This window comes from Rhinopithecus roxellana, chromosome 1, assembly GCF_007565055.1.
Source record: "Rhinopithecus roxellana isolate Shanxi Qingling chromosome 1, ASM756505v1, whole genome shotgun sequence".
In the NCBI taxonomy this organism is placed as follows: domain Eukaryota; kingdom Metazoa; phylum Chordata; class Mammalia; order Primates; family Cercopithecidae; genus Rhinopithecus; species Rhinopithecus roxellana.
In genome coordinates, this window is record NC_044549.1 from 75,291,568 (window position 1) to 75,314,448 (window position 22,881).

The 22,881-nt window shown below is 45.2% G+C and overlaps 1 protein-coding gene across 2 annotated transcripts in view; it reads left to right on the forward strand.

The window, feature by feature from the left end:
* Positions 1 to 3,972: 3,972 nt before the first annotated feature.
* CACNA1D (calcium voltage-gated channel subunit alpha1 D) overlaps positions 3,973 to 22,881 on the forward strand; it is a 330,433-nt gene continuing 311,524 nt past the window's right edge. Inside the window, exons 1-3 of one of the 2 annotated variants that reach the window (XM_010376188.2) lie at positions 3,973 to 4,600; positions 6,524 to 6,833; positions 10,949 to 11,054. In XM_010376188.2, coding sequence (XP_010374490.1) covers positions 4,534 to 4,600; positions 6,524 to 6,833; positions 10,949 to 11,054 — 483 coding nt within the window. In that variant the 5' untranslated portion in view covers positions 3,973 to 4,533. The remainder of the gene's footprint in view (positions 4,601 to 6,523; positions 6,834 to 10,948; positions 11,055 to 22,881) is intronic. The other variant, XM_010376189.2, reaches the window with a different exon arrangement.

Sequence of the window (22,881 nt, forward strand, 5' to 3'; positions counted from 1 at the left end):
ATTAAGACCCCACAATAGTGTGTTAGCAGCATAATTGGGTTGTAACACATGTAGCTGATTCAGAGCTGAAATCTTTTGTTTTAGCCTTTCCTCATGTCTTGTTGGCTCAGCCACTAAGTAATTGTGTGTGGTTTTGGGCAAGCTACTTAATTCCTCAGTGTCTTGGTTTTGTTGTCTGTAAAATAAGGTTTTCTTTTTTTTTCTTTTTTTTAAAGAGTCTTGCTCTGTTGCCCAAGCTGGAGTGCTGTGTACGATCTCCGCTCACTGCAAGCTCCGCCTCCCAGGTTCAAGCGATTCTCCTGCCTCAGTCACCCAAGTAGCTGGGACTTAAGGCGCATGCCACTACCCCTGGCTAATATTTGTAATTTTAGTAGAGACGGGTTTCACCATATTGGCCAGGCTGGTCTCAAACTCATGGACTCAAGCCTGCCTTGGCCTCTCAAAGTGCTGGGATTATAGGTGTGAGACACTGTGCCTGGCCAAAATGAGGGTTTTATAGTACCTCACAGGCTTGTTATGAGAATTAAATGAGTTAGTACATATAAAGTGCCTACCCTAGAACCTGGCACACAGGAAGACTTTAAAAAATCTTATTATTTATTTATTCAGTAGTTTGCATTATCATGGGGATAGAAATATTTAAATTACCCAGTGGGCCAACGCATCCGGAGCTGTGCTGAATCAAGTCCCTCAAAAAAAAAAAAAAAAAAAAAAAAAAAAAAGGCTTGCTGGAGACATCGCCAAGATGGGACTCATTCAGAAACTGGGATGGAATGTCAGAAACTCCAATTCAAGGCTGAGCAGTGGCTCATGCCCATAATCCCAGCACGCTGGGAGGCTGAGGCAGGAGAACTGCTTGAAGCCAGGGCTTGCACGTTACAGTCAACTATGATCACACCACTGCACTCCAATCTGGACAACATAGTGAGACCCTGTTTCTAAAAATAATTTAAAAACCCAACACCCTCCTGCAATACCATAAACTTGTTAAGACCTAATGCACAAAACCTGGAGATCCAAACCACAATTTAATCATATCACTTTTGAGCTAAAACACCTTCACTGGCTCTCACTGCCAAGAAATTGAATCTCGTCTTCTTAGCCAGCCAGCCTTCCTCCACAGATCTGGGTTGGCCTTTCCAGCCTCTTCCTCCTCTAGCCCAGGTGGTCTTCGCCTCAACCACACTGTGCTCCTGGTCATTTTTGAACACACCCATCTTGCACTTCAGTCTCCCCTGTGTCTTTGCTCTTACCCCCAAAGCTCATTCCTCATACATCATGTATGCCCTGTAAAAGTAGTCACCTGTTTTTAATAGACTTTATTTTTTTAAGAGCAGTTTTAGGTTTACAGAAAAATTTTGCAGCAAGGACAGAATTCCCATATATTCCCTCCCCCAACAGTTTCTCCTATTAACATCTTGCATTGGTGGGCTACACGATATACACAGTTATAACACTGGTACACCCCAGTGTTATAACTGATGAACCAATATTGTGGTACTACTATTAACAAAAGTCTATAGTTTGCATTAGGGTTTATGCTTTGTGGTGTACAGTTCAATGGGTTTTTGACAAATGCATAATGTCCTATATCCATCATGGCAGTATCATAAAGAATAGCTTCACTGCCCTAAAATTCCCTGTATGCCACCTATTCATCCCTCTTTCTCCTGGTCAGTTTCTAAGAATCAGTTCAAACGCCCTCTCTTCTGTGAAAACATCTCAGTTCCCTCAGTTACAATTAATCTGTCTGATGCTTGTATAGTGCTTTTTCATACTTGTTATAGCTGTTATGTTTGCATGGTATGAAAGAAGTATACACAGCTGGGCGTGCAGTGGCTCACTGCTGTAATCCCAGCACTTTGGGAGGCCGAGACAGGCATATCACCTGAGGTCAGGAGTTCAATACCAGCCTGGCCAACATGGTGAAACCCCGTCTCTACTAAAAATACAAAGATTAGCCGAGGGTGGTGGCGCACGCCTGTAGTCCCAGCTACTCAGGAGGCTGAGGCAAGAGAATCTCTCTTGAACTCAAGAGGCGGAGGTTACGGTGAGCCGAGATTGCATCACTGCATTCCAGCATGGACAACAGAGTGAGCAAGACTCTGTCTCAAAAAAAAAAAAAAAAAAAAAAAAAAAAAGAGTATACACACTTTTCTTCTGTCATTAGATTGTCCTTGAGGAAGGAACTGTGCCACAGATTTGTCCTGACATCTAGACCAGACCCTTAGTCTTAACTGGTGCCTTATGAATGCTGGCGGCACTGAACTGAACCATGAGCAAATATGGTTTGGCTCAGTCATCCACTACATACAGTATTTTTCCCTCTAGACAGGAGCTGCTCTTTGCAAATCTCCCCCACCCTAAATCCGAGCCAGCGAAGGTATCATAAAACAAACTTGCTCACGGGATTTTGTAGAAAAGGCCTCAAGAGGCAAGGCTTTAGACCAGGACTTCTGAAAGTGACATGTGTACTTGTGAATTTCATACATGCTCCTTGAATGGGCAGTTTCTTTGGAGGGAACCGTCTTCTATCCCTTCAGATTTTGGATCAGAAGCAGCCATAGGAGAGGTGGCCCAGGCCAGCTTTATATTGTCACTAGACCATAGGGCGATTTCTCGCCTCGCCAGTCTCCAAAAACAAAGCACAAAAAAGGACAAGAGCCTGGTTGTTTTCACCTCACAGACCAGACACCCCCTCAGGAAGGCCCCTGGAGAGTCTTCTCTCTGGTCCCCAGTCTCTCTGCCCAGGTGCCCCCCAACAATTGAGGATGACTAGTGTGTCCTCTGGGTAAGGAGCACCTTCCCATAAACACTTATTTTTCTTAATTCACGCTGAGTTTTTACTTTATTTTTGCTTTAAAGTCACTGTTCTGAAACGTTCTAAAACGCGGTAGGAACATGCAGATCGGAACAAAAGCAAATAAATGGAACCCTGTGAAGTAACAAAGCAGACGCCCTTCTCCTAACACCCAGCACAAAGCTAAATGAAAAATATCAGTCATCCACTAGATAAAGTATTTTCCCCTCTAGACAGGAGCTGCCGTTTGCAAACCTCCCCTACCCTAAATCCGAGCCAGCGAAGGTATCAAAAAACAAACTACTCCCTTCAGCTCCCCAGACTGGAGGCAACAGTTTCAGCAGCACCGTCTATTTCCTTGAGCAACACGAGCGGTTTGAAAGACCTTGGCCTTGACTTCCCTGTACCTGCCTCCAAACACACATGGGGGCGGGGTGGGGTGGGGGGAGATATTGGCCCCCATCCCCGCTGCCCTTCGCTACGCCAGGCCAGGCGCAGGGCAGCGGAGATGATGGGGGGCGCCCTGGATTCGCGGTTCCAGCTGCAGGCAGTTACCTGGGGGAGTGAGTGCTCTCTACAGAGCCGGGCTACCCCATCCCCCCGATTCCAGAAAAGGCCCGAGGAAAGGAGGGGGCGTCTGTCCCGCTCCGGAGCAGCCAGGGAGCCCGACCGAGCCGTGACGAGGGTGCGCTGGGAGACCGCAGCCGCTACCGCCCGCTAGCACCTGTGCTCCCAGGGGGCGGGGCCTCCTCCAGGTGTGCTCAGAGGGAGGCCGGCTCGGAGTCTGGGCGGGCGCTGGAGCCAGAGCTTTTCCCCCAGCCCAGAAATGCGCGGGGAGGAGCGGTTCATCCGCACCCCAGCGCCGCGCAAGCCACTGGCGCCGCCCGCCTCCTCCGGGTCCCGAGGGGAGAGCGCACCGTGCGGCGCGGAGGGGGTTAACCGGGCAGCCCTCGGCTGGAGCGCGCTTAACCCTTTGGAGCCCGCAGGTCAGCCAGGCCAGGCCGAGGTGGCGGCACCCCGAGTCCCACGCGGCGGCCACCCCGAGCGCGCAGGCGGTGCCGGGCGGAACCACGCGACGGGCTGCCGGCCCGCCGGGGCGCGGCGCGGGCCGTGGGCGGCTCGGGGCGGGCGGGGGGCGGGGGACGGCGGCGGGCGCGCAGCGTCGCCAGGGCGAAGCCGGCGTGCGGCGCGGCGCGGCTGGCGCGGAGCGAGCGGGCGGGCGAGCGCCTCCGTCCCCGGATGTGAGCTCCGGCTGCCCGCGGTCCCGAGCCAGCGGCGGCGCGGGCGGCGGCGGCGGGCACCGGGCACCGCGGCGGGCGGGCGGGTGGACGGGCGGGCATGGGGGGCGCGCCAAGCGGCCCCGGCGGCCGGGCCGGCATCACCGCGGCGTCTCTCCGCTAGAGGAGGGGACAAGCCAGTTCTCCTTTGCAGCAAAAAATTACATGTATATATTATTAAGATAATATATACATCGGATTTTATTTTTTTAAAAAGTTTATTTTGCTCCATTTTTGAAAAAGAGAGAGCTTGGGCGGCGAGCGGTTTTTTTTTTTTAAATCAATTATCCTTATTTTCTGTTATTTGTCCCCGTCCCTCCCCACCCCCTGCTGAAGCAAGAATAAGGGCAGGGACCGCGGCTCCTACCTATTGGTGATCCCCTTCCCCATTCAGCCCCTGCCCCAACGCCCAGCACAGTGCCCTGCACACAGTAGTCGCTCAATAAATGTTCGTGGATGATGATGATGATGATGATGAAAAAAATGCAGCATCAACGGCAGCAGCAAGCGGACCACGCGAACGGTGAGCAGCCAGAGCCCGGGCACCCGCTGCCAAATCCGATCCTGTCATAGTCCTCCAGCCCCCTCCCCCTTCCCCGCGGCGCTGGGTGGGTTGAAGGGGTTGGAGAGGGTGCTGCCAGCTCGGTGTCGTCTACACAGAGAGGGGACATGCGTGACAGCCACTCCGCACTCCCCTCCAGGCCCTGAATGTCAGAGTTAATTCTGCATTTGTGGGGTGGGGGCGGCCGTGGAGTGTGTGGAGCGCGGTGCAGCCGGAGGGGCGGCGAATCGGGGTGATTCGGGTACAGTGTCCTCGGGCTCAACTTTCCTTCAACGCCCCCGAGCGATGGCAGGGGGGCCGCAAGTCTTCAGCCGGAGCCCCCTTGCCAGCCTCTTCTCGCCTTCCACTCCTCCCCCGCCCCCTCGTTGACTAGGAAGAAGGTCCCTGGTGGCATCCGGAAAATTCTAGGATTGCCCGGTTTCGCCCTCCGTGCCGGTGGGTGAAGCACATCCCTCCCCTCGCGGGGGAGGCCCGGCCTCGGTATCGGGGGAAGGGGCTCGGGTGGAGCGTGCGTTCCCGCTCCCGTCGCCGGCTGTGCACACGTCGGTAACCTAGCAATGCCCGGGGAGCCGCTGCCGCTGTGGGGCTCCCCTCCCCAGCTCTGGCCCGGGCACCACGTGCAGCTTCCACGCCGGCCGGGCTGGGTCGAGGAAGGATGGAACAGCTCCTGGCCAGCCCTCCCTTTTGGAGACCGCCAGTGCCCCCCAACCCCGGTCGGCTGTAAGCCTTTCCGGGTGAGCGCTCCCCTAGGGAGAAGCTTGACATGACTCGTTCCCCGTTCCAATTGCCCGCTGCTCACCCGCTTTGCCCCCTTCTCAGGCTTTCAGACCCGTGCTTGCTTTGACTCTTTACTTAGCAATAATTGGCTTTACAAACGCCCATCCCTCTACCTTTCTGCCATCTCTCTCACTTTGACTTCTGCTTCAGTGAGGAGACTGTGGCGGAAGGCGGCAGGTGCCTGGGAGATCTGCCTGGGAGGTGGCCTGACCCAAAGCTGGTGGGGGCTTCGCATAGGGAGCCTCGTTGGGTTTCTGCCTTGTGTACACCTGGATGCCAACCTACATGGAGATAATTCCCTCTTAGGCCTGGAGGCCCCTGGCATAATCCAGTCAGTCTATCCTAGGTGCAGGGGTGCAGGCTGACTGCCTTGTCTGTCTCTCTGGATGCTGGCTTGGCTGATGCTGCTGCAATTTAAAATGCAAAAAAGCCCTAAAGATGTTTGCTGTTTTCGGAAGCCTGTGGAGGAAATGAGTCCCAAGCATCATGAATTTTCATTTGCAGGAAGTGTCAGTGCATAATCTAGATATTTGTTATGGGGTTTTTGGTATTGCCTGGGTGCCTATGGAAGATTTCTTTTCCGTACTGAAAAAAAAAATGCATTTGTGGCTGTGGAAAGATGTTGGAGTAACACTCTGAAAATGATTAAGACTATTGAATTATTGGTACTACCTTTTTTTTTCTTGGTGAATGTGGTAGTTACGTTAGAGAAAAGCTGTTGTATGTATCTGTTAACTCATTAGACATACATGGGTTTTACAAATCAGAGATGTGGATTAAATGCGGGAATGACCTCAGTTTTGTCAGAAGAAATGCACTAAAAGACCCTTTGTGAAGACATGATGTGAAGGAGAACTAACCCCACTAGGTGTGATGCAGCAGTGATCCTGTGTGATTGACACTGAGACGAGAGCTCGTGGACTTTTCTTGCCTCTCTAGCTGATTAAACCCCAGCTTGTGAAAAATAGGACAAGAGATTCAAAATGGAAATATAGGAATAAATGATTTCCCTGTTATTGATGGGAGACAACCTTTGATTTTTTTTTTCTCCTACACATTGGATCCTCATTTAAAAAAAAAAATCTTTGTTTTTCTCCTTCTCCCCAGAGGCAAACTATGCAAGAGGCACCAGACTCCCTCTTTCTGGTGAAGGACCAACTTCTCAGCCGAATAGCTCCAAGCAAACTGTCCTGTCTTGGCAAGCTGCAATCGATGCTGCTAGACAGGCCAAGGCTGCCCAAACTATGAGCACCTCTGCACCCCCACCTGTAGGATCTCTCTCCCAAAGAAAACGTCAGCAATACGCCAAGAGCAAAAAACAGGGTAACTCGTCCAACAGCCGACCTGCCCGCGCCCTTTTCTGTTTATCACTCAATAACCCCATCCGAAGAGCCTGCATTAGTATAGTGGAATGGAAGTATCCTTTTTTTGGGGGAAGTCTCTCATTTTCTCTTTTACCATCTGTTTTTTTAAAAGGATTTGCTTTCTGAAGTGACACAAAGCTGTAGCAGTCTGGAATGCGAGTAACAGAAGTTGTATATAAGGGGTTTCATTGTATATACCTTCCTGTCTCCTCGGGTTGCAGAGGGGTGGCTGTATGGGTATATTTAGCCCACTGTCTGGGTGTGTGTATAGTAGTAGTAGTGGGGGGAGGGAGTGACAGCCTGAAACTTCACAGTGGTAGATAATTAAAATGTGAAACCAACTTTTGGTCATTGGACATTAGATGGTTAGTTTTAAATTCAGTGTTGTTTTTGGGCAATAGCATGCATTGAACCTATTGCAAACAAGGTATACAGATTAGAAAAAAAAAAACTGTATGAGACTCTACTTGAAGGGAATACATTTTTGACCTTTAGTAGAATCTTCTCATTCTGATGTTTGAAATTTGCTTCTGCAACTACAGTTAATGCTAAGGTTGCTTCTAGTCTGACATTTGGTGATTCTAATTATTCAGGTAGCTACAGATATGAGCACATGCTTCCTAGGGAGAGATTACTTTTGATTTTTTTTCTCTGATCAATGCTATAACTTCCTGGAATTTCCTTTTGACAAGTTCCAAAGAAACATTTGGAACATGAGCATGAGGGAGCCAGTGAAGGGAGAGTTTCGTGTGTGCCTCTTCCTCCTGAGCCCTTATGAGTTATAGAATAGCCCTCTCAGTGGAGGAATTTGCAGTTGCTGTCTTTATAAAAAATTCTGTCTATGTCCTTGGACTGGAGTTACATTTCTGGGTGTCTCCTCTGTATTTTTAAAATTGAACTCCAAATGCCCCAGAATGGCTGTCATGTCCCAGATCTTGGAAAACGATTGTGCTTCAGCCTGCTTAACCCCTTCCCTAAATCTGGAGGCCATCCTCCAGTTACTGCCACTCTTTAGAGAAGGTTGACTGAGGCCTTCTTTCTGAGCAAATGGCTTTTTAATTAGGCAGATGATTCATTGGTCTGGGTAAAATAAAGCATTTCCTTTCCCCAGAAGTGTGTTTGGAACTTACAGGGGCCTTAGAGCAGTTCCTAACTATAGGAAGGGGTGTCAATATAGGAATTCCCACCACCAGGCCTAGAAGGATGGAGGTGCCACGACAAAAGGGGAGCATGTTGGCAGCCAGCTAGAAAGTGGAGCTGAAATCCCCTTATAATTTGAGGATCCAGCTCGGCAGCTATTTGCATGCCCTCTGTCTTTAGTTGGCTATTTTCTCTGCTAATGGACAGGAGTTAAAATGAGGTAACTGTCTAGAAAGATTCTGGAGAGAGCAGCCAAATGCTAGGGTAGGATTTGAGGGGTTCTCGTGTGCTTTTTCATTTTGCAACAGATGTCCCTTCTCTAAAGTGAGTTATAGTGTCTCTCACATAACTGGGGTTGTGTGTGTGCATTTTCTCTTGAGGTTCTCTAGTCTGAGAACGAGGAGGGAGTTGGGTAAGCCAGCATGTGGGCCAGTGGCATTGCTAGAGTCATGACAATGGCTGTACCTTGCCAGGAATATCTCCTCCTCCTCGGATTGGCTTGACATGACTCTGAGTAAGCAGAGACCTCTTTGTGGGGTCACTACTTTTGTGTGGAGTAGGTGGGAGGCCTAATGCTGTTTCTGTTTGTGCACAGTGATGTGTACATAGCAATTTTTGCATACAGAGTGAATTCCTGGATCACACTGCTGTCTCCCTTTCCCAGTTGCCAGACACGTGTGTACAGGAATTAGGGGATGTGGCTGCCAATTCAGGGAGAAGTCTGTTTACAAATGGGACAGTTTGTAAAATAGATAGATCCTTAAGTGATATATGATTTTTTTTTTTTTTTTTTTTTTAATGATAGTTTCCTTCTAATTCAGGGAGCAGGCTATAGAAATACTTTCCATCCAGGGCCTCTCTGTCAGGCCCGGTCCCAGTGGGAGAGCAAGGGTCGTTTGTTTTTACCCATAGGCATGACAGAGTGTCCTGCCCCCTGGAGGAGTGAGGGATGTTCTCTTTATCAGAAGGAGTTGTTGGGATCAGACCCATCTATTTCTCTATTGCTCTGTTCTGCTTCACTTGTGAATATCTGATGGCGGTGAGATGGTATCCACTTGCACCTAGAGACTAAAACTGGACCAGCATAAAGAAAAAAAATACAACTTATATTTAGTCTCCCTGAACAGTGTTAGTATTTCTCAGATGTGCTAGTTTATCATTTAGGTACTGGGAAATTGAAAAGGAAGAATACCTATTACTTAGGTATTGGGAAATTGAAAAGGAAGAATGGAAGAAAGAGGGAGGGAAGAGACTATTGTGTTTCTATAGAGAACAACATTGGGGCCCTTGACTTTAGATTTCAGTGGGGACCTGCGAAAAGGAAAAATGGAAAGGGAATTCTGAAGTCTTACGGTGGTCTGTCTGAAAGTTGGATCCCTGGGTGAAAAAGATTTTATAATATTTGATGAGTTAAGAGAAACAATGTGAATTAAAGCTGACTGGCTTAAAAAAATAAACCCATCAAAATTAGTAAGGGAGTAATGTTATTCATTGCCTTTTTTTGATGAGTTATGAAAGCTCTTCGAAGATGAAGGTTTTATGAAACTCAAGATCTCTCCAGAGGCCGGGCATGGTGGCTCACGCCTGTAATTCCAGCACTTTGGGAGGCAGAGGTGAGCGGATTACTTGAGTCCAGGAGTTTGAGACCAGCCTGGGCAACATGGCAAAACCCCTGTCTCTACTAAAAAAAAAAAAAAAAAAAAAAAATCCAGCATGGTGGCACATGCCTGTAGTTCCAGCTACTTGGGAGGCTGAGGTGGGAGGATGGCTTGAGCCTGGGAGGTGGAGGTTTCAGCAAGCTAAGATTGTGCCAGTGCACTCCAGCTTTGGTGACAGTGAGACCCCATCTCAAAAAAAAAAAAAAAAAAAAAAGATATCTGTAGAGAGGTAAAGAGTATTTGTTTCCTGTGGCATTTTTGGATTTCCCAGAAGTATGTCAGGATGAATGGAGAATAGTCTGTTTGTATCTTCCAGTTTTAAGTACCTTGAAGTGTTTAGTTAAACCGTGGCCTTGCTTCTTGTGGGTGAGTGTATAGGCGAAGCACTGTGGTAAAATCACGCCCAGGCATTGCAGTTGAGGCTGGTGCTCACGAAACCTTGCATTTGGAAAGGCTGAAAACCCAAAGAAGAAAAACAGTCATTTTGGCAGATGTCAAATTTTGTATTGCCAGTTTTGACAGTGTCTCTTAATAACACTAGAATGTTTAGGCAAGTATCTCTTGAAGGCTGATCTCAAAGTGATTCTTCCAGACAGACCACCGAGATTGAGAAATGTTAAAGCCTACTTTGAATGTGTCTGGTGCTGATTTCTTACGGCTTTTTAATTTAATTTGTTTACAAATCGAGCACAGTAACAGCATATTATAAACTGAGCTCCAGTCCAACTCTAATCTGAAACAGTTATAGCCATCGATTCCTCTAGCAGAGAAAGCAGAGGTGGGAGCTGAAGCCTGGCTCGCTGCTGATCACATCTGAGGTATTGGAATATGCCATGAGAAAGTCACAGGTAGAATGGAGAAGGTCCTGGTGGCTTGGCCTGGCCCAATCCAGACAGGCGAACCCTGCCAAGAATAAATAGCCCCTGACAAAATGGCTCTAACACATGGAGGCAAGGATCTGCAGAAGACATTTATCCCATGATTTCTCTGTGTCTGCCACAGCCGGGAACTTAGTAAGGCTCTTGTCGCTTTTAAACTTGTAAGAAGCAGAAACCTGGTTCACACAGTGCCCTAATTGGATGTACTTTTAGGTTTTAATATACAGTGTACAGCAGAAGAATGAGTGTAACATGATCCTTGCAACAGAAGAAAAGGACACGGAGAGGTCATTTGATAGGAGGCTCCACTGTGAGATGACCACCAATGATTACTTCTGCCGAAAACCTAGCAGTCACAGCAGTCAGCCGAAATAGGATTTGTGTATGTCATTTTCATTTTAAAGGTGCTTCAAAAGTGGTGTGATTGGGAGTGTGATGAGGGACATGGTTTACGTTTCCATAACACGTATATACCTTAACACATTTTTTCAGACCATTTGACATATTTATATTATTGGCTATTTTTGCCAATTGTGTGGCCTTAGCTATTTACATCCCATTCCCTGAAGATGATTCTAATTCAACAAATCATAACTTGGTAAGTGTCCTTAGAGTTCCTGCTGGTCCTGGTATATGGCTATCATTTGGTTCTCTACTTAAACTAGCAGCTGGCCTTCTGGGTAGTTGAAGTTTACAGCCATGCATGTCGTGTTTCTTGGAGCTTTGCAACAGTGGTTTGTTTTTTTTTTTTTGTTTGTTTGTTTGTTTTAAACTGTATTCTCAAATTTATACTGAATGAAAGTATTTAAAGTCATGAATCTTTCATAGATATGGAATTTCATGGAAGAGATTTGTAGCAGATTTTAAAATAACTGTTCTCTCCACATAAGTTTTTGCCTACCATTCTTTTCCTGATAATGTTAGCTTTTTTCTTTTTCTTTTTCTTCTTTTTTTTTAAATCTAGTGTTCTTGGGAGTGGTGGGTACTTTGGTCAGTTGTTCTGGTAAGTAGAGAATTATTGTAGACTTTGTACATGAACTGTTTTTAGAGAAGTGGAATATAACAAAACTAATACATCTACATAGAGCATAATTTGAAGAACAATACATGATATTATTGGATACATGATATAATATTAAAGATTCTACTCCACATCCTATGAAATGCCCCAAGAGAAAATGATTGTATGGTTAAATAAATCAGGATGCTTCCATATACTTTGCTGCCTTCTTAAAGATTTGTAGTGCACATTAGCTTAGTAAAAGCTTTGGGAAATTCTGCAGTTAAAAAACAGGTTTCCTTTTGTTTAACTCAGCTAGTCCCTGAAAGTAATCAGTCGTGAATTCTTTAAACATTTTTTTTTTTTTTTTTTTTTGCAAAAGAGTTTAACATCATGGAACCAGTGATCCATGGAACTTCCTCTGGGAAAGGTTGATACAGTTTTTGAAAAAGCACTAAAGAGTACTAGACTGGGACTAAGATCTTGTCCCACTCACCTGTCAATTAGCTGTATTTGGGATCATTTCTCATACCTTTCTGCATTGCCGTGCAGCCACCTGGCAATTAGGAGGATTGGGTAAGAAGATTGCTAGGATCGTTTTTACCTCTGACATTCTGCAATCTTTCTTTGATGATTCAGAAGCCATTTCAGGATTTTTCTGGTGCTGCAGCATCCTTCTTGCAAGGATTGATTTTTTGCAATCAGAAGCCTTGCAGAATGGGAGATGAAGGGGAGCCCATGTCGGATAACAGGAAACTCAATTGTTTTTCTTCTCTTCTCTTAGCTGGTTCCGTTTGTTTTTGGCTTCTCATGTTGAAGCTCTATTTTAGCAGGGCTGGATGTTCCTAACTGAGCGAGTGTTGTAAAGGCAAACACACTAGGCTCTCCCTTGTGTGGGAGAGCTCTGCTGGCTTCTGGAGATAGTGAAATTATGCTCTTGTGAATAAGCCTTAACGATTTATGTACAGGATTTCATGTTACATTTAAAATGTTGTGGCACATTTCAGATGTAATGTGATGTCTATTTGTATGTGGGCTTTAGTAGTTTGATATCTAGAGAATTTTCTAAAAATTTTGGGAATTGATGCTACAAATACAATTATAAATGGGAGTTGGATAACCACATAAATACTGGTAGTATATATTTGGACAATGCCAGAGATCATCTGCGTAACTTTGGACATTTTACGTAGCTTTTGATTTGTTTGTAGACATGTGGCTTTAGATGGTTGTTTTAAAGGAAAAGCAGAAGTGGTGGAAAGCCTCCCATCAATGGAGATAGATCATCCCAGTCTAGGCCACAGATGGTGTTAGCCTTGTTACCAAATTTAACGACATGGATGGTGACCCAGATTGTTGCTTTTTGTAGCTCAAGAGAACATGATTAAACAAACTTAGAAAATAAATACCTTTCAGAAAGGCAGATTAATTCAGATCAATGGAATAATTAATGTAGCTGCATGTGTAAGCCAATTAATATTCTGAATTTTTCCCAGGGAAATTCAGGGCACTGATATAAGCGCTGTGAGACCATTTGGATTTCTCAGCTAAGAAGTGAGGAAATAAAATACAGGAAATGGATTAATCTCTCCCTTTTGCACCCCCTCTCCAGTGAATCCTTTCTTGACAATTCTTGAGCATTGGACTTTTTTTTTTTTTTTTTTTTTTTTTTTTTTTTTTTTTAGAGGGATATGGCAGTGTGTTAATTTGGCGGGCCTTTCTAAAAGCCAACGTGTATTTCTTTGACCTCTTCACATAATATTCTGAAACTCATGGCATTCAACTTTGTGTCTTGCTTTCACTTCGATGGTTACATGGCCAGATGAGTTTATACTCTGCTTGACTCTTTAAATACTTCCTTTCCCACTGTGGGAAGGGAAGATCTTTGTGGATTTCCTTCTGACTGTAACCAAGGTCCCATGCCATGTTGGTCCTCCCATGAGGGAGCTGGGTTTTTTTTTTTAAAATACATTTGACCCAATTTGTACCAGAGTGATTGCTCTATTTTTGGAATTGGTTTAGAGGCAGCTGAACGAAGCTTATTTTTCATCTGTAGTAAATACCTTTCATTTAATGTGAATGGTAAAATCAAAGGGCAGACGCTGAAATGAGTTGCAAGGCTGCATGTATCTGGAAGCTACTGGTTTTCTTTGCCTGATAGCTCCATGGGAAAGGTGCATGTTGAGTGTTAGAGTGAGATTCAGGGCCAGCTTTATGTGTGGGGTTTCTGCCTGTTACTGGTTACCTAGTAAAATTATGACTTCTGTTGGGTAAGAAATGTGGCCATCCCCATTGATCCAGTGTGTCTTTGCTCTGGATAGTATGTGACTTAGTTAGTTTTGGGATTTGGAGACTACCTTGGGGGGCAGAAGTTTTCCCAGGCATAGTTTTTGTTCTTTATTATTACTATTTTTTTAAGTATAAACACTCAAGTTTCTATGCAGCTTTAGTTTATGGACTTGCAGGGACTAGTGGAGGCTGGAGTCATGGAAACGGTGCAACTCAGTTCCCACAGTAATATCCCTCCTAGTTCAGTCAGTAGCAGTATTTTCTTAGTTCCATTTACTGAAAGCAAATACCATTGATTTTATTTTATTTTTTTAGCACAGAGGAGGGGAATGCCCTGTATCAAGTGTCAGAGTGGGGATGATTACAATATCATACTTCGCTGTGAAGAAAAATGCTTTGTTTCGTGTCATTCAGTTTCTTATAAGCAAACCAACATGGCTGAACAGTTTTGAGTCTGTGTAATCTGCTCCTGGTACTCTTCCTCCCAATGTCACCTCTTACTTCTCTGGAACGTGGAACTGCTTGAAATTAAAAATGTCCTGAATGGGGATCTTCATCTGCCAAGTCAGACCTTCCTTGATCTCTACTGATGGCTGTACTTACCACTAAACCATCTGCACTAAGTGCCTGGAGGCCAAGGCCCATGGCCCATGCCTCTCTATCCGCTTATCTAGCAAAGTGCCTGATGTACCAGGTGCTTTTTATTTATTTATTTATATTTATTTACTTATTTATTTTTTTGAGGCTCTGTCACCCAGGCTGGAGTGCAGTGGCGCAATCTCGGCTCACTGCAAGCTCTGCCTCTGGGGTTCATGCCTTTCTTCTGCCTCATCCTCCTGAGTAGCTGGGACTACAGGTGCACACCACCACGCCGGCTAATTTTTAGTAGAGACGGGGTTTCACCATGTTAGTGAAGATGGTCTCGATCTCCTGACCTCGTGATCTGCCCGCCTTGGCCTCCCAAAGTGCTGGGATGACAGGTGTGAGCCATGGCGCCTGGCCACCAGGTGCTTTTTAAACTGAACCAAAAGTTTCACTGTCTGTGACCCTTTTCCTGCTCGTCTTCTCATCTCGTTGAGGTTGGGTTTTGAGCCTGTTGACATTTTGCCTATAAAGGCCTTCAAATTCCACTGTCAAGTGACTTTTGCTAGAGAAGTGATCCTGAGGCCTCAGTGGCTACCCATTGCCCAAGGGGGAAAGTCCAGCGTGTGGCCAGGTCCAGCTTGGTCTGGTTCAGCTTTGTTGGGTTTTGTCTCCACTCCTCTCCTTTACAGCCCCATCCATTTGTCCAAAAAAGTTCCTAAACATTCTTCCTTCTCCTACTTGTCCACCCCCTGGCTTCTCTATTTGAAACATCTCTTCTTTCATACTGCCCTTTCTTTTATTTTTTTGAAACAGGGGTTGCCCAGGCTGGAGTGCAGTGGTGCGATCTTGGCTCACTGGGGTGCAGTGGCACGATCTTGGCTCATTGCAACCTCTTTCTCTGGGACTCAAACAATCCTCCTATCTCAACCGCCTGAGTAGCTGGGACTGCGGGCACATGCCACCACACCCGACTAATTTTTGTATTTTTTGTAGAGATTGGGTTTCACCATGTTGCCCAGGCTGATCTCAAACTCCTGGACTCCAGTGATTCGCCCACCTTGGCCTTCCAAAGTGCTAGGATTACTGGTGTGAGCCACAGCGCCCAGCCTCTACCACCCCTTCTTTACTGTCACTCTCCTTACAGCTGCTCAAAAATAATCTCAGATTACGTTTCTTCTATGAGGCCCTTCCTGACACTGATCCAAACAATCTGAACCTTTTTTGTGTCATTTTGCACATAAAATACCCTGTATTTTTTGTTATTTATATGTACATCTTTATCCTCTCGAGCATCTTCAGAATACAGTTAATAGTGAAGCTTTCTGAATCCCCAACCATGTCTGATGCAGTGGTAGGGGTATACAGTAGATGTTCAGTAAATAAGTATTGCTGATGCGCACCAAACGAATGGCTCTCCCAGGAGAAGCACCTCCATCATTCCTTCCTCTGAGCCATGTTTCACATTTTCTTGGGTGGCAGGTCCCTCTGTGGATTTCTTGCAGGTCCCTCGCTGGGAATGAGAGGGAAAGTATACATGTTATTCCTGAAAGCTTAGGGTCTGTGGCCCTTCTTGTGCATCTCTGGTTGAAAGAACCCACAGTGCTGTCTTTCACAGCAGAGCAGTCTAGGAGATTTTGTGCTCTGGTTCCAGGGCTCAGAGTAGCAAGAGTGGTGGGACCTGTCTGAGAAGCGGTGCTGGGCTGTGGATGCTTGCCTGTGGGACCAGATGCCTTACAGTGGCCAGGAATGCTGTGGGACAGTCTACTTTGATTGCTTTCTTTCCTCCATGGCTGAGATCTGAGTGTAGTGTTAACTGGTCTTAAAATTCAAGTCCGTTGTATCTGCATGGTCACGTAGTTCAGCATCTCATGGCTTTTGCACTTAGTGGTATGAACCATAATACCTGAAACACAATTTCATAACCTGGCTCCTTGGGCTTAGTCTATACGGTGGAGGTTAGGTCTGTATAATATCAAGACTGCATCTTTGCTTGGTTGTCATCCTGTTGGAACTGAACTTTCTTATTTCTGTAGGCCTAGGTTCTGTCTCTTCTTCTCAGACAGCTCATAGGCTGCTTCTTCCCTTCAGCCTTCTCTGATCCTTGTCCACTTCCTGCCTGCCTACATCTGAGTACTTGCTTTCCCTCTGAACACCCCTGTGCCCAGTCCAACTCTCCTATACAGACACCAGCCCCATTCCCCCAGTTTACAATTGTTATGGGAAGTGGCATGGAGTGTGATGGTCTGCTCATGGGCTGTGGGGTCTGACAGCCTGACTTTTTGGCTGATTAGTTGAGTGACTTTGAATGAAACTAGAATATGAGTTCCTAGAGACTGAGACTGCAGTCTGATTCGGGTGTGTAGTCTTGTGAACTTAATCCTGTGCCTGGCACACAGGAAGCACATCAGGAAATGCACGTCAAACGAGTGAATAAATAAATGAATGACCATACAAGGGCTCCATGGTATATTCTTGTAGATCATTAGTTAATTATCAACAATTGGCTAATGATTAATGTTTGCCTGAGAGGCTGACTTTTTGTCCATTAGTAATGACATCCCAGGAAACACCTGGCAGAGTTCGTCTTTAATTTCAGGATTATATCTTTCTTTCTTGGCAAATTTAACTCTTTATTAAAGAAAGAAGAAAGACAAGTACTTGATACTTTTTAAATCTGTAAGTTATAAACCTGGCTTCTGTGTTCAATGTTGTACATCAGCCACATTGCAGATGATTCTATTTGGATGGGTGTGTGACTATCACCTTTCACATAAAAATTGATTGAGCCAGTCATAGTGGTATGTGCCTGTAGTCCCAGCTATGTGGGAGGCTGAGGCAGGAGTCTTGGTTAAGCTCAGGAGTTTGAGACTGTAGGGGACTATGACTGAGCCACCGCACTCTAGCCTGGGTGACAGAGCAAGACTCCATCTCTGAAAAAAAAATAAATAAATAACAATAATAATGGTAGAAGGAGAGGCAGCCTCAAAATGACCAGAGTAGTTGGACTTGTGTAGTAAAACTTTACCCAAAGCTGGTTTCCTAATGATACAATGTGAAACAGTCTATGTGCTATACAAATAATTACATCTCTTTTGTTAGGCCTTACATCATTTTGACAAAGGCATTACTTGATTATTTACGGCTTTTCCAAAATAAAATACAACTCTTAATTGAGATTTGTGACTGGGTAAGGTAGCTTACACCTGTAATCCCAGCACTTTGGGAGGCTTAGCATGGAGGATTGCTGGAGGCCAGGAGTTCAAGACCAGACTGGGCAACATAGTGAGATTACGTGTCTCACCCCCGCAAAAAAAAAATTAGCTGGGTGTGGTGGCATGCATATGTGGTCCCAGCTACTCAGGAAGCTGAAGTGGGGGGATTGCTTGTGCCTGGGAGGTCAAGATTGCACTAAGCTGTGATTGTGTTACTGTACGTTAGCCTGGGTGACAGAGTGAGACTGTGTCTCAAAAATAGAGAAAAAAAGAAGAATTTAGATTTTTTACTGTTAAAATTCCTTAAGAATAATTCCAGTGGGGGTCCTTGCTCATTTGGTTTGTTTTTTACAATGTGAATATCATTATTTTATAGTCATACCTTATACAATGAACCTCCCCATCTAGACCCTTCACTAGTGAGACTACCTTAGGTTGAGGATATTTGGGTATATTAGAGTATTAGCCAGAACTCTTTGGGTTACAGATTGGGGGAATACAACTCACTCAAACTAGCTTAACTGAAAAAACAGTGTGTATGTATGTGCAATTTATAAACTCAGTTAACCCAAGAGTCCACTGGGTAGAAATGCCATCAGACACAGCTGGAAAGGGGTCCAGCTGTGGGTTTCTGAGCCAGAGTCTGACTGACCTCTAGTAGGTCCGCCTTACCTGTTGCCTGTGTGTACATCTTCCTCAGCTCATTTTGAGGAGGGCATGTGGGGACATGCTTTTCTTTCTTTCTTTCTTTCTTTCCTTCTTTCTTTCTTTCTTTCTTTCTTTCTTTCTTTCTTTCTTTCTTTCTTTCTTTCTTTCTTTCTTTCTTTCTTTCTTTCTTTCTTATTTACTTTAAGTTCTGGGATACATGTGCAGGACGTACAGGTTTGTTGCATAGGTAAATGCGTGCCACGGTGGTTTGCTGCACCTGTCAACCCATCACCTAGGTATTAAGCCCTGCATGCGTTAGCTATTTATCCTGATGCTCTCCCTTCCGCATTTCTTTTTCTGTTTTTAGCATTTATTTTAGGTTTGGGGGTACATGTGAAGGTTTGTTACATGGGTAAACACATGTCACACAGGTTTGTCGTACATGTTATTTCATCACCCAGGTATTAAGCCCAGTACCCAATAGTTATCTTTTCTGTTCCTCTCCCTCCTCCCCCCTCCCCCCTCCCACTCAAGTAGACCCAGTGTCTGTTGTTTCCCTCTGTGTGTTCGTAAGTTCTTATCATTTAGCTCCCGCTTACAAGTGAGAGCAATGCATTTCTTTCTTAATCTCAGCTTAAGTTCAGTATTTTAACAATGATTGCATCAGAAACAGAGACCTCTATAGCAGATTGGTGGGTAGTCTTCTTTTTTTAACCTTCCTTATCGGTGTTTGTTTACTTTTTAACTGTCTGACAAATGTGAAAAGTACCCGATATAGGGGGACAGCATGCCCAGCAGTAGAGACACTTGGGTCTTGTTAAATACCAGTGGTGGTGGGGACACTCCCCAACAGACCCCAACAGCTTCTCACCAAGAAAGTTCCTAAAGGAATGGAAGAGGTTCTAGAATTCTGGAGGTGGGGTGTACAGGGAGGGACCATGTGCACTGTTACTGCTGAGTGGACAGATGTGCAGAAGGGAGGGGTGTCGGCGGGTGTCCCTGCCCCAGTAGGGGTGGAGGGCTGGTTAGCGGTTGATCCAGGAGTAGATGTTAGCGTCCCCACCATGCAGCTATAGGATGTGGTCCCCAAGTCCTGTCTGCTCATGTGATGGAAATAAGGAGAGTGGTGGAGGGGTCTTCCTTTTTTAATTGAAATGAGATTGGTATTCTCCCAGCTGGGGTTCCTGTGGGCTGTAAGGGTGTTTGGCTGGGCAGGCAAAGCTGGAAATGGGTGGTATGGAGGAAGAAACAGAACAGCTGAAGATGGGATGAAGGAGGAACTGCCTGAACTCATCAGTCAGCTCCACACCCCCTCCCCCGTGTGTGTGTGTGTGTGTGTGTGTTTGAGAGAGTGAGAGAGAGCTCATGCTCATGGGTGTGTGAGCTGGGGGAAAGGTGGAGGTGGACATTGTTGACACAGACCTTGCAGGATGAAGCCTTCCTCTGGTGGCTTTAATTAAGCAGGGTCCTAGACACTGCCCTGGCTGGGGAAAATGACTTTGTTCTCCAGAACTTCAAAGTAGTTATGTTTGCTATTTTTTTCCTTCCTCCCTGTTAGGTGAGTGGTAGTTTTAGAAGTCACAGGACATCTGTTAAAATTACTGAATGAGTGAACGTGAGGTGAGGCTGGAGGGAATCAGGCTGACCTGAGGGAGGGCGGGGAGGCAGGTGCAGACTGCTCAGGGAGTGTGGTGGGGGCCTGGCCTTGGCTGGCCCTGGAGGAGCCCAGCCAGGGAAGGCAGGAAGAGGTGGCCTAGGTTAGCTTTGCCTGAGGATTCAAAGGGGCCAGGCGAGAGGCTCATGTTCTTTCTCCTTCCCTTTCCCTGCCGTGCTCATCTTCTGAGGGCTGACTCTGACTCCTGTTCCTGTCTCCATCGGGGATTCCTGCATAACATGGACTCACAGATACTTTTTTAGAGCTATAAAGGCACATGTTTATAAGGAAGGAAATTGAGGCACCTTTATTCAACGAATATTGATGGAGACCTCCTGTGCAGAACACTGCAGCCCTGTGTTTCTGCCTCCAGCCTGCTGCTGCGGTCCCCCGCGCCTTGTTGTGAAGGAAACCCTACAATGTGAGGTCGGAGAACAGCTAGATTTGTTTTCATATTTTGCATTCTTACTATAAAACATCACTCAAAATTGACACATGAATACAAGTAACACATGAATACATTGTTTCAAATAATAAACAATACAGATGGCCGGGTGCGGTGGCTCACACCTGTAATCCCAGCACTTTGGGAGGCCAAGGTGGACAGATCACCTGAGGTCGGGAGTTTGAGACCAGCCTGGCCAACATGGTGAAACCCCATCTCTACTAAAAATACAAAAATCAGCCAGGCGTGGTGGCACGCGCCTGTAATCCCAGCTACTCGGGAGGCTGAGGGGGGAGAATCGCTTGAACCTGGGAGGCGGAGGTTGCAGTGAGCCGAGATTGCGCCACTGCACTCCAGCCTGGGCAACAAGAGCAAAACTCCATCTGGAAAAAAAAAAAAAAAAAAAAAAAAAAAAAAACAGACACACACACACAAAACAAACAAAACAAAAATACAGATAAAATAACAAACCCCTTTACCTACCCACCTCCTTCAAATTACAATGATAGTTCTGTGTGACCCTTCCGAACTGTTTTTCATAGAATTGTTTTTCATAGCATGTATGTATGTGTGTGTATGTGTCACCTGTGCATTTTGAAACATAAATACAGTTTGTGTATTTTAAATTTAACATAAGTGGGAACATGCATTCTATGGCTTCCTTTTTCCCACTCAATAGACCTTACAGATCTTCCCATATCTGTATGCAGAGATCTAACAACTTCGCAGTTCGTGTAAAATATTCCATGTATGAATGTACCACAGTTTATTTAATTGTTTTCTTTGTGATGAACATTTAGGGTAATTCCAAAATTTTTACTGTTTCAAATCATGCTGCATTGAATATCCTTTTGTGTGCTTCTTTCTGCATGCAAGAAAACATTTCTCTGGGATGACAACTCAGAAGTAAGCTCTCCAGGTTGGAGGGTATGTGCGTTTTTAATGTCCGTGCTTATTGCCACATCGTTCTTCACTAAGCCTGTACTCTTTTACCTCACACCACATCTCCCTGCCTCAGCAGTCACTTCACTCTGCAGAGTGACCTCATGTGTTCTGTATCTTAGGCTGTACAAAGGATGTCTTGGGGGTTGGGTCTGGCCTCTCTCTGGGATATTAGTAGCATCTAGAGCATCCAGTTAGAGCAGAAAGTCCACAAACCTGAGCCCTAGATTTTTGGAATCTGTTTTGCACCAGTGACCGGATAAAAGACACCAAAACTTATTCTTCTCTCCCTTGCTTTCGGTGCCAGGTGCTTAGATACTGTTGTTTCTTTTGAGTGAAATATTCATTCCAGGTAGCTAATAGGTAAATAAGTTCCTAACACAAAAACCTGAATCTTCGTTTTGGAATGTTTGCTTGCTACAGTCTGGTTTCATGACAAATACTGCCTTTATGTCCCTGTTGGTTGGGAAGAAAAATATCCAATCTGGTATGTCTCTGATGTCTCGTGTTCTTATTATCTGTTTTATTTTCACATACAGTAAACTCTCGCTATTATTATGGTGTTTAGGGTTTGTGCCCTTCTTATTTCTGAAATCTCTGAGGTGGTTTAGAAAATGGAATTTGATGAAAAGTGGGGCAATTGGGAATGGACGCAAAGTCTGCTTGCCAAGGTGCTCGAGGGGAGCTGATTGCTGACACCTGGACGTGGAGTTGGCCTTGAGGTTTCCCAGCAGCAGCGGCAAAAAAGAGCGCATCCTGACACACAGGGTTTTTATCCTTTCGACAAAGGGAAGCAGCCGCACTCATTCACGACAGCACTTTCTAGGAAGCACATCCAAGGAGGAATTTCCAGCGCAGGTCCTTGTGTAAGGTACATCGTTGGGGTACGATGAGCCACGTCTTCGCCATGCTTTTGTTGGGGGTCAGAAATGCCACGCAAGCAGATGGTCCCTGCATTCATGGTTTTCAAGGGTCAGGACACGACATTAAACTGTGGTGTAATGAAAACGAAAGCACTTCTCATTTCTATAAAAATGCTGCTTTTTGAGTATATGAATTAGTATAGGATGAAAGCTGGGAAGATGAAAAAAGAGTAGTTTAACCTAGCCATTATTTAATCATTCATAAAGTACTTTTTAAAGCATTTATTACGTGTAAAATATAGTCCCATTAGACACATTCCCTCTTTGTGCTAACTTGGTTTAACTCAAATTACAAAGGAATACAGGAGTTTATGCAAAGAACATCCTCCCCTGCCCCCATAAAACCATCTTTAAAGATATGTGGTTTTATTATTTTACTCGAATGTAATTTAAATAAATGACCAATATTTTAAAAAAGAAATCCTTGAATATTCTTCTGTAAATAGATAACAACAGGGTATAATGAAACACTGTTTATATTTAAATGACTGCTTTTAAACGGTGTGAAAGCGGCTTAAATGGGTAAAATGCTGCCCTTTTATGTCAGTAATTAGCCCCTTGGTCCTTTTTCCACGATAATGCAAAATTGTACTTCTCTTTGGGCTTACACAAATTCTGAATTATTGAAATATAAATTAATGGTGAATCTCTCTAAAGCTCTTTTCAGAATTTTTATCTGGTGGGAGTGAAATTAAAACATCCAAAATTCTAAATTAGAGTGTGGCAA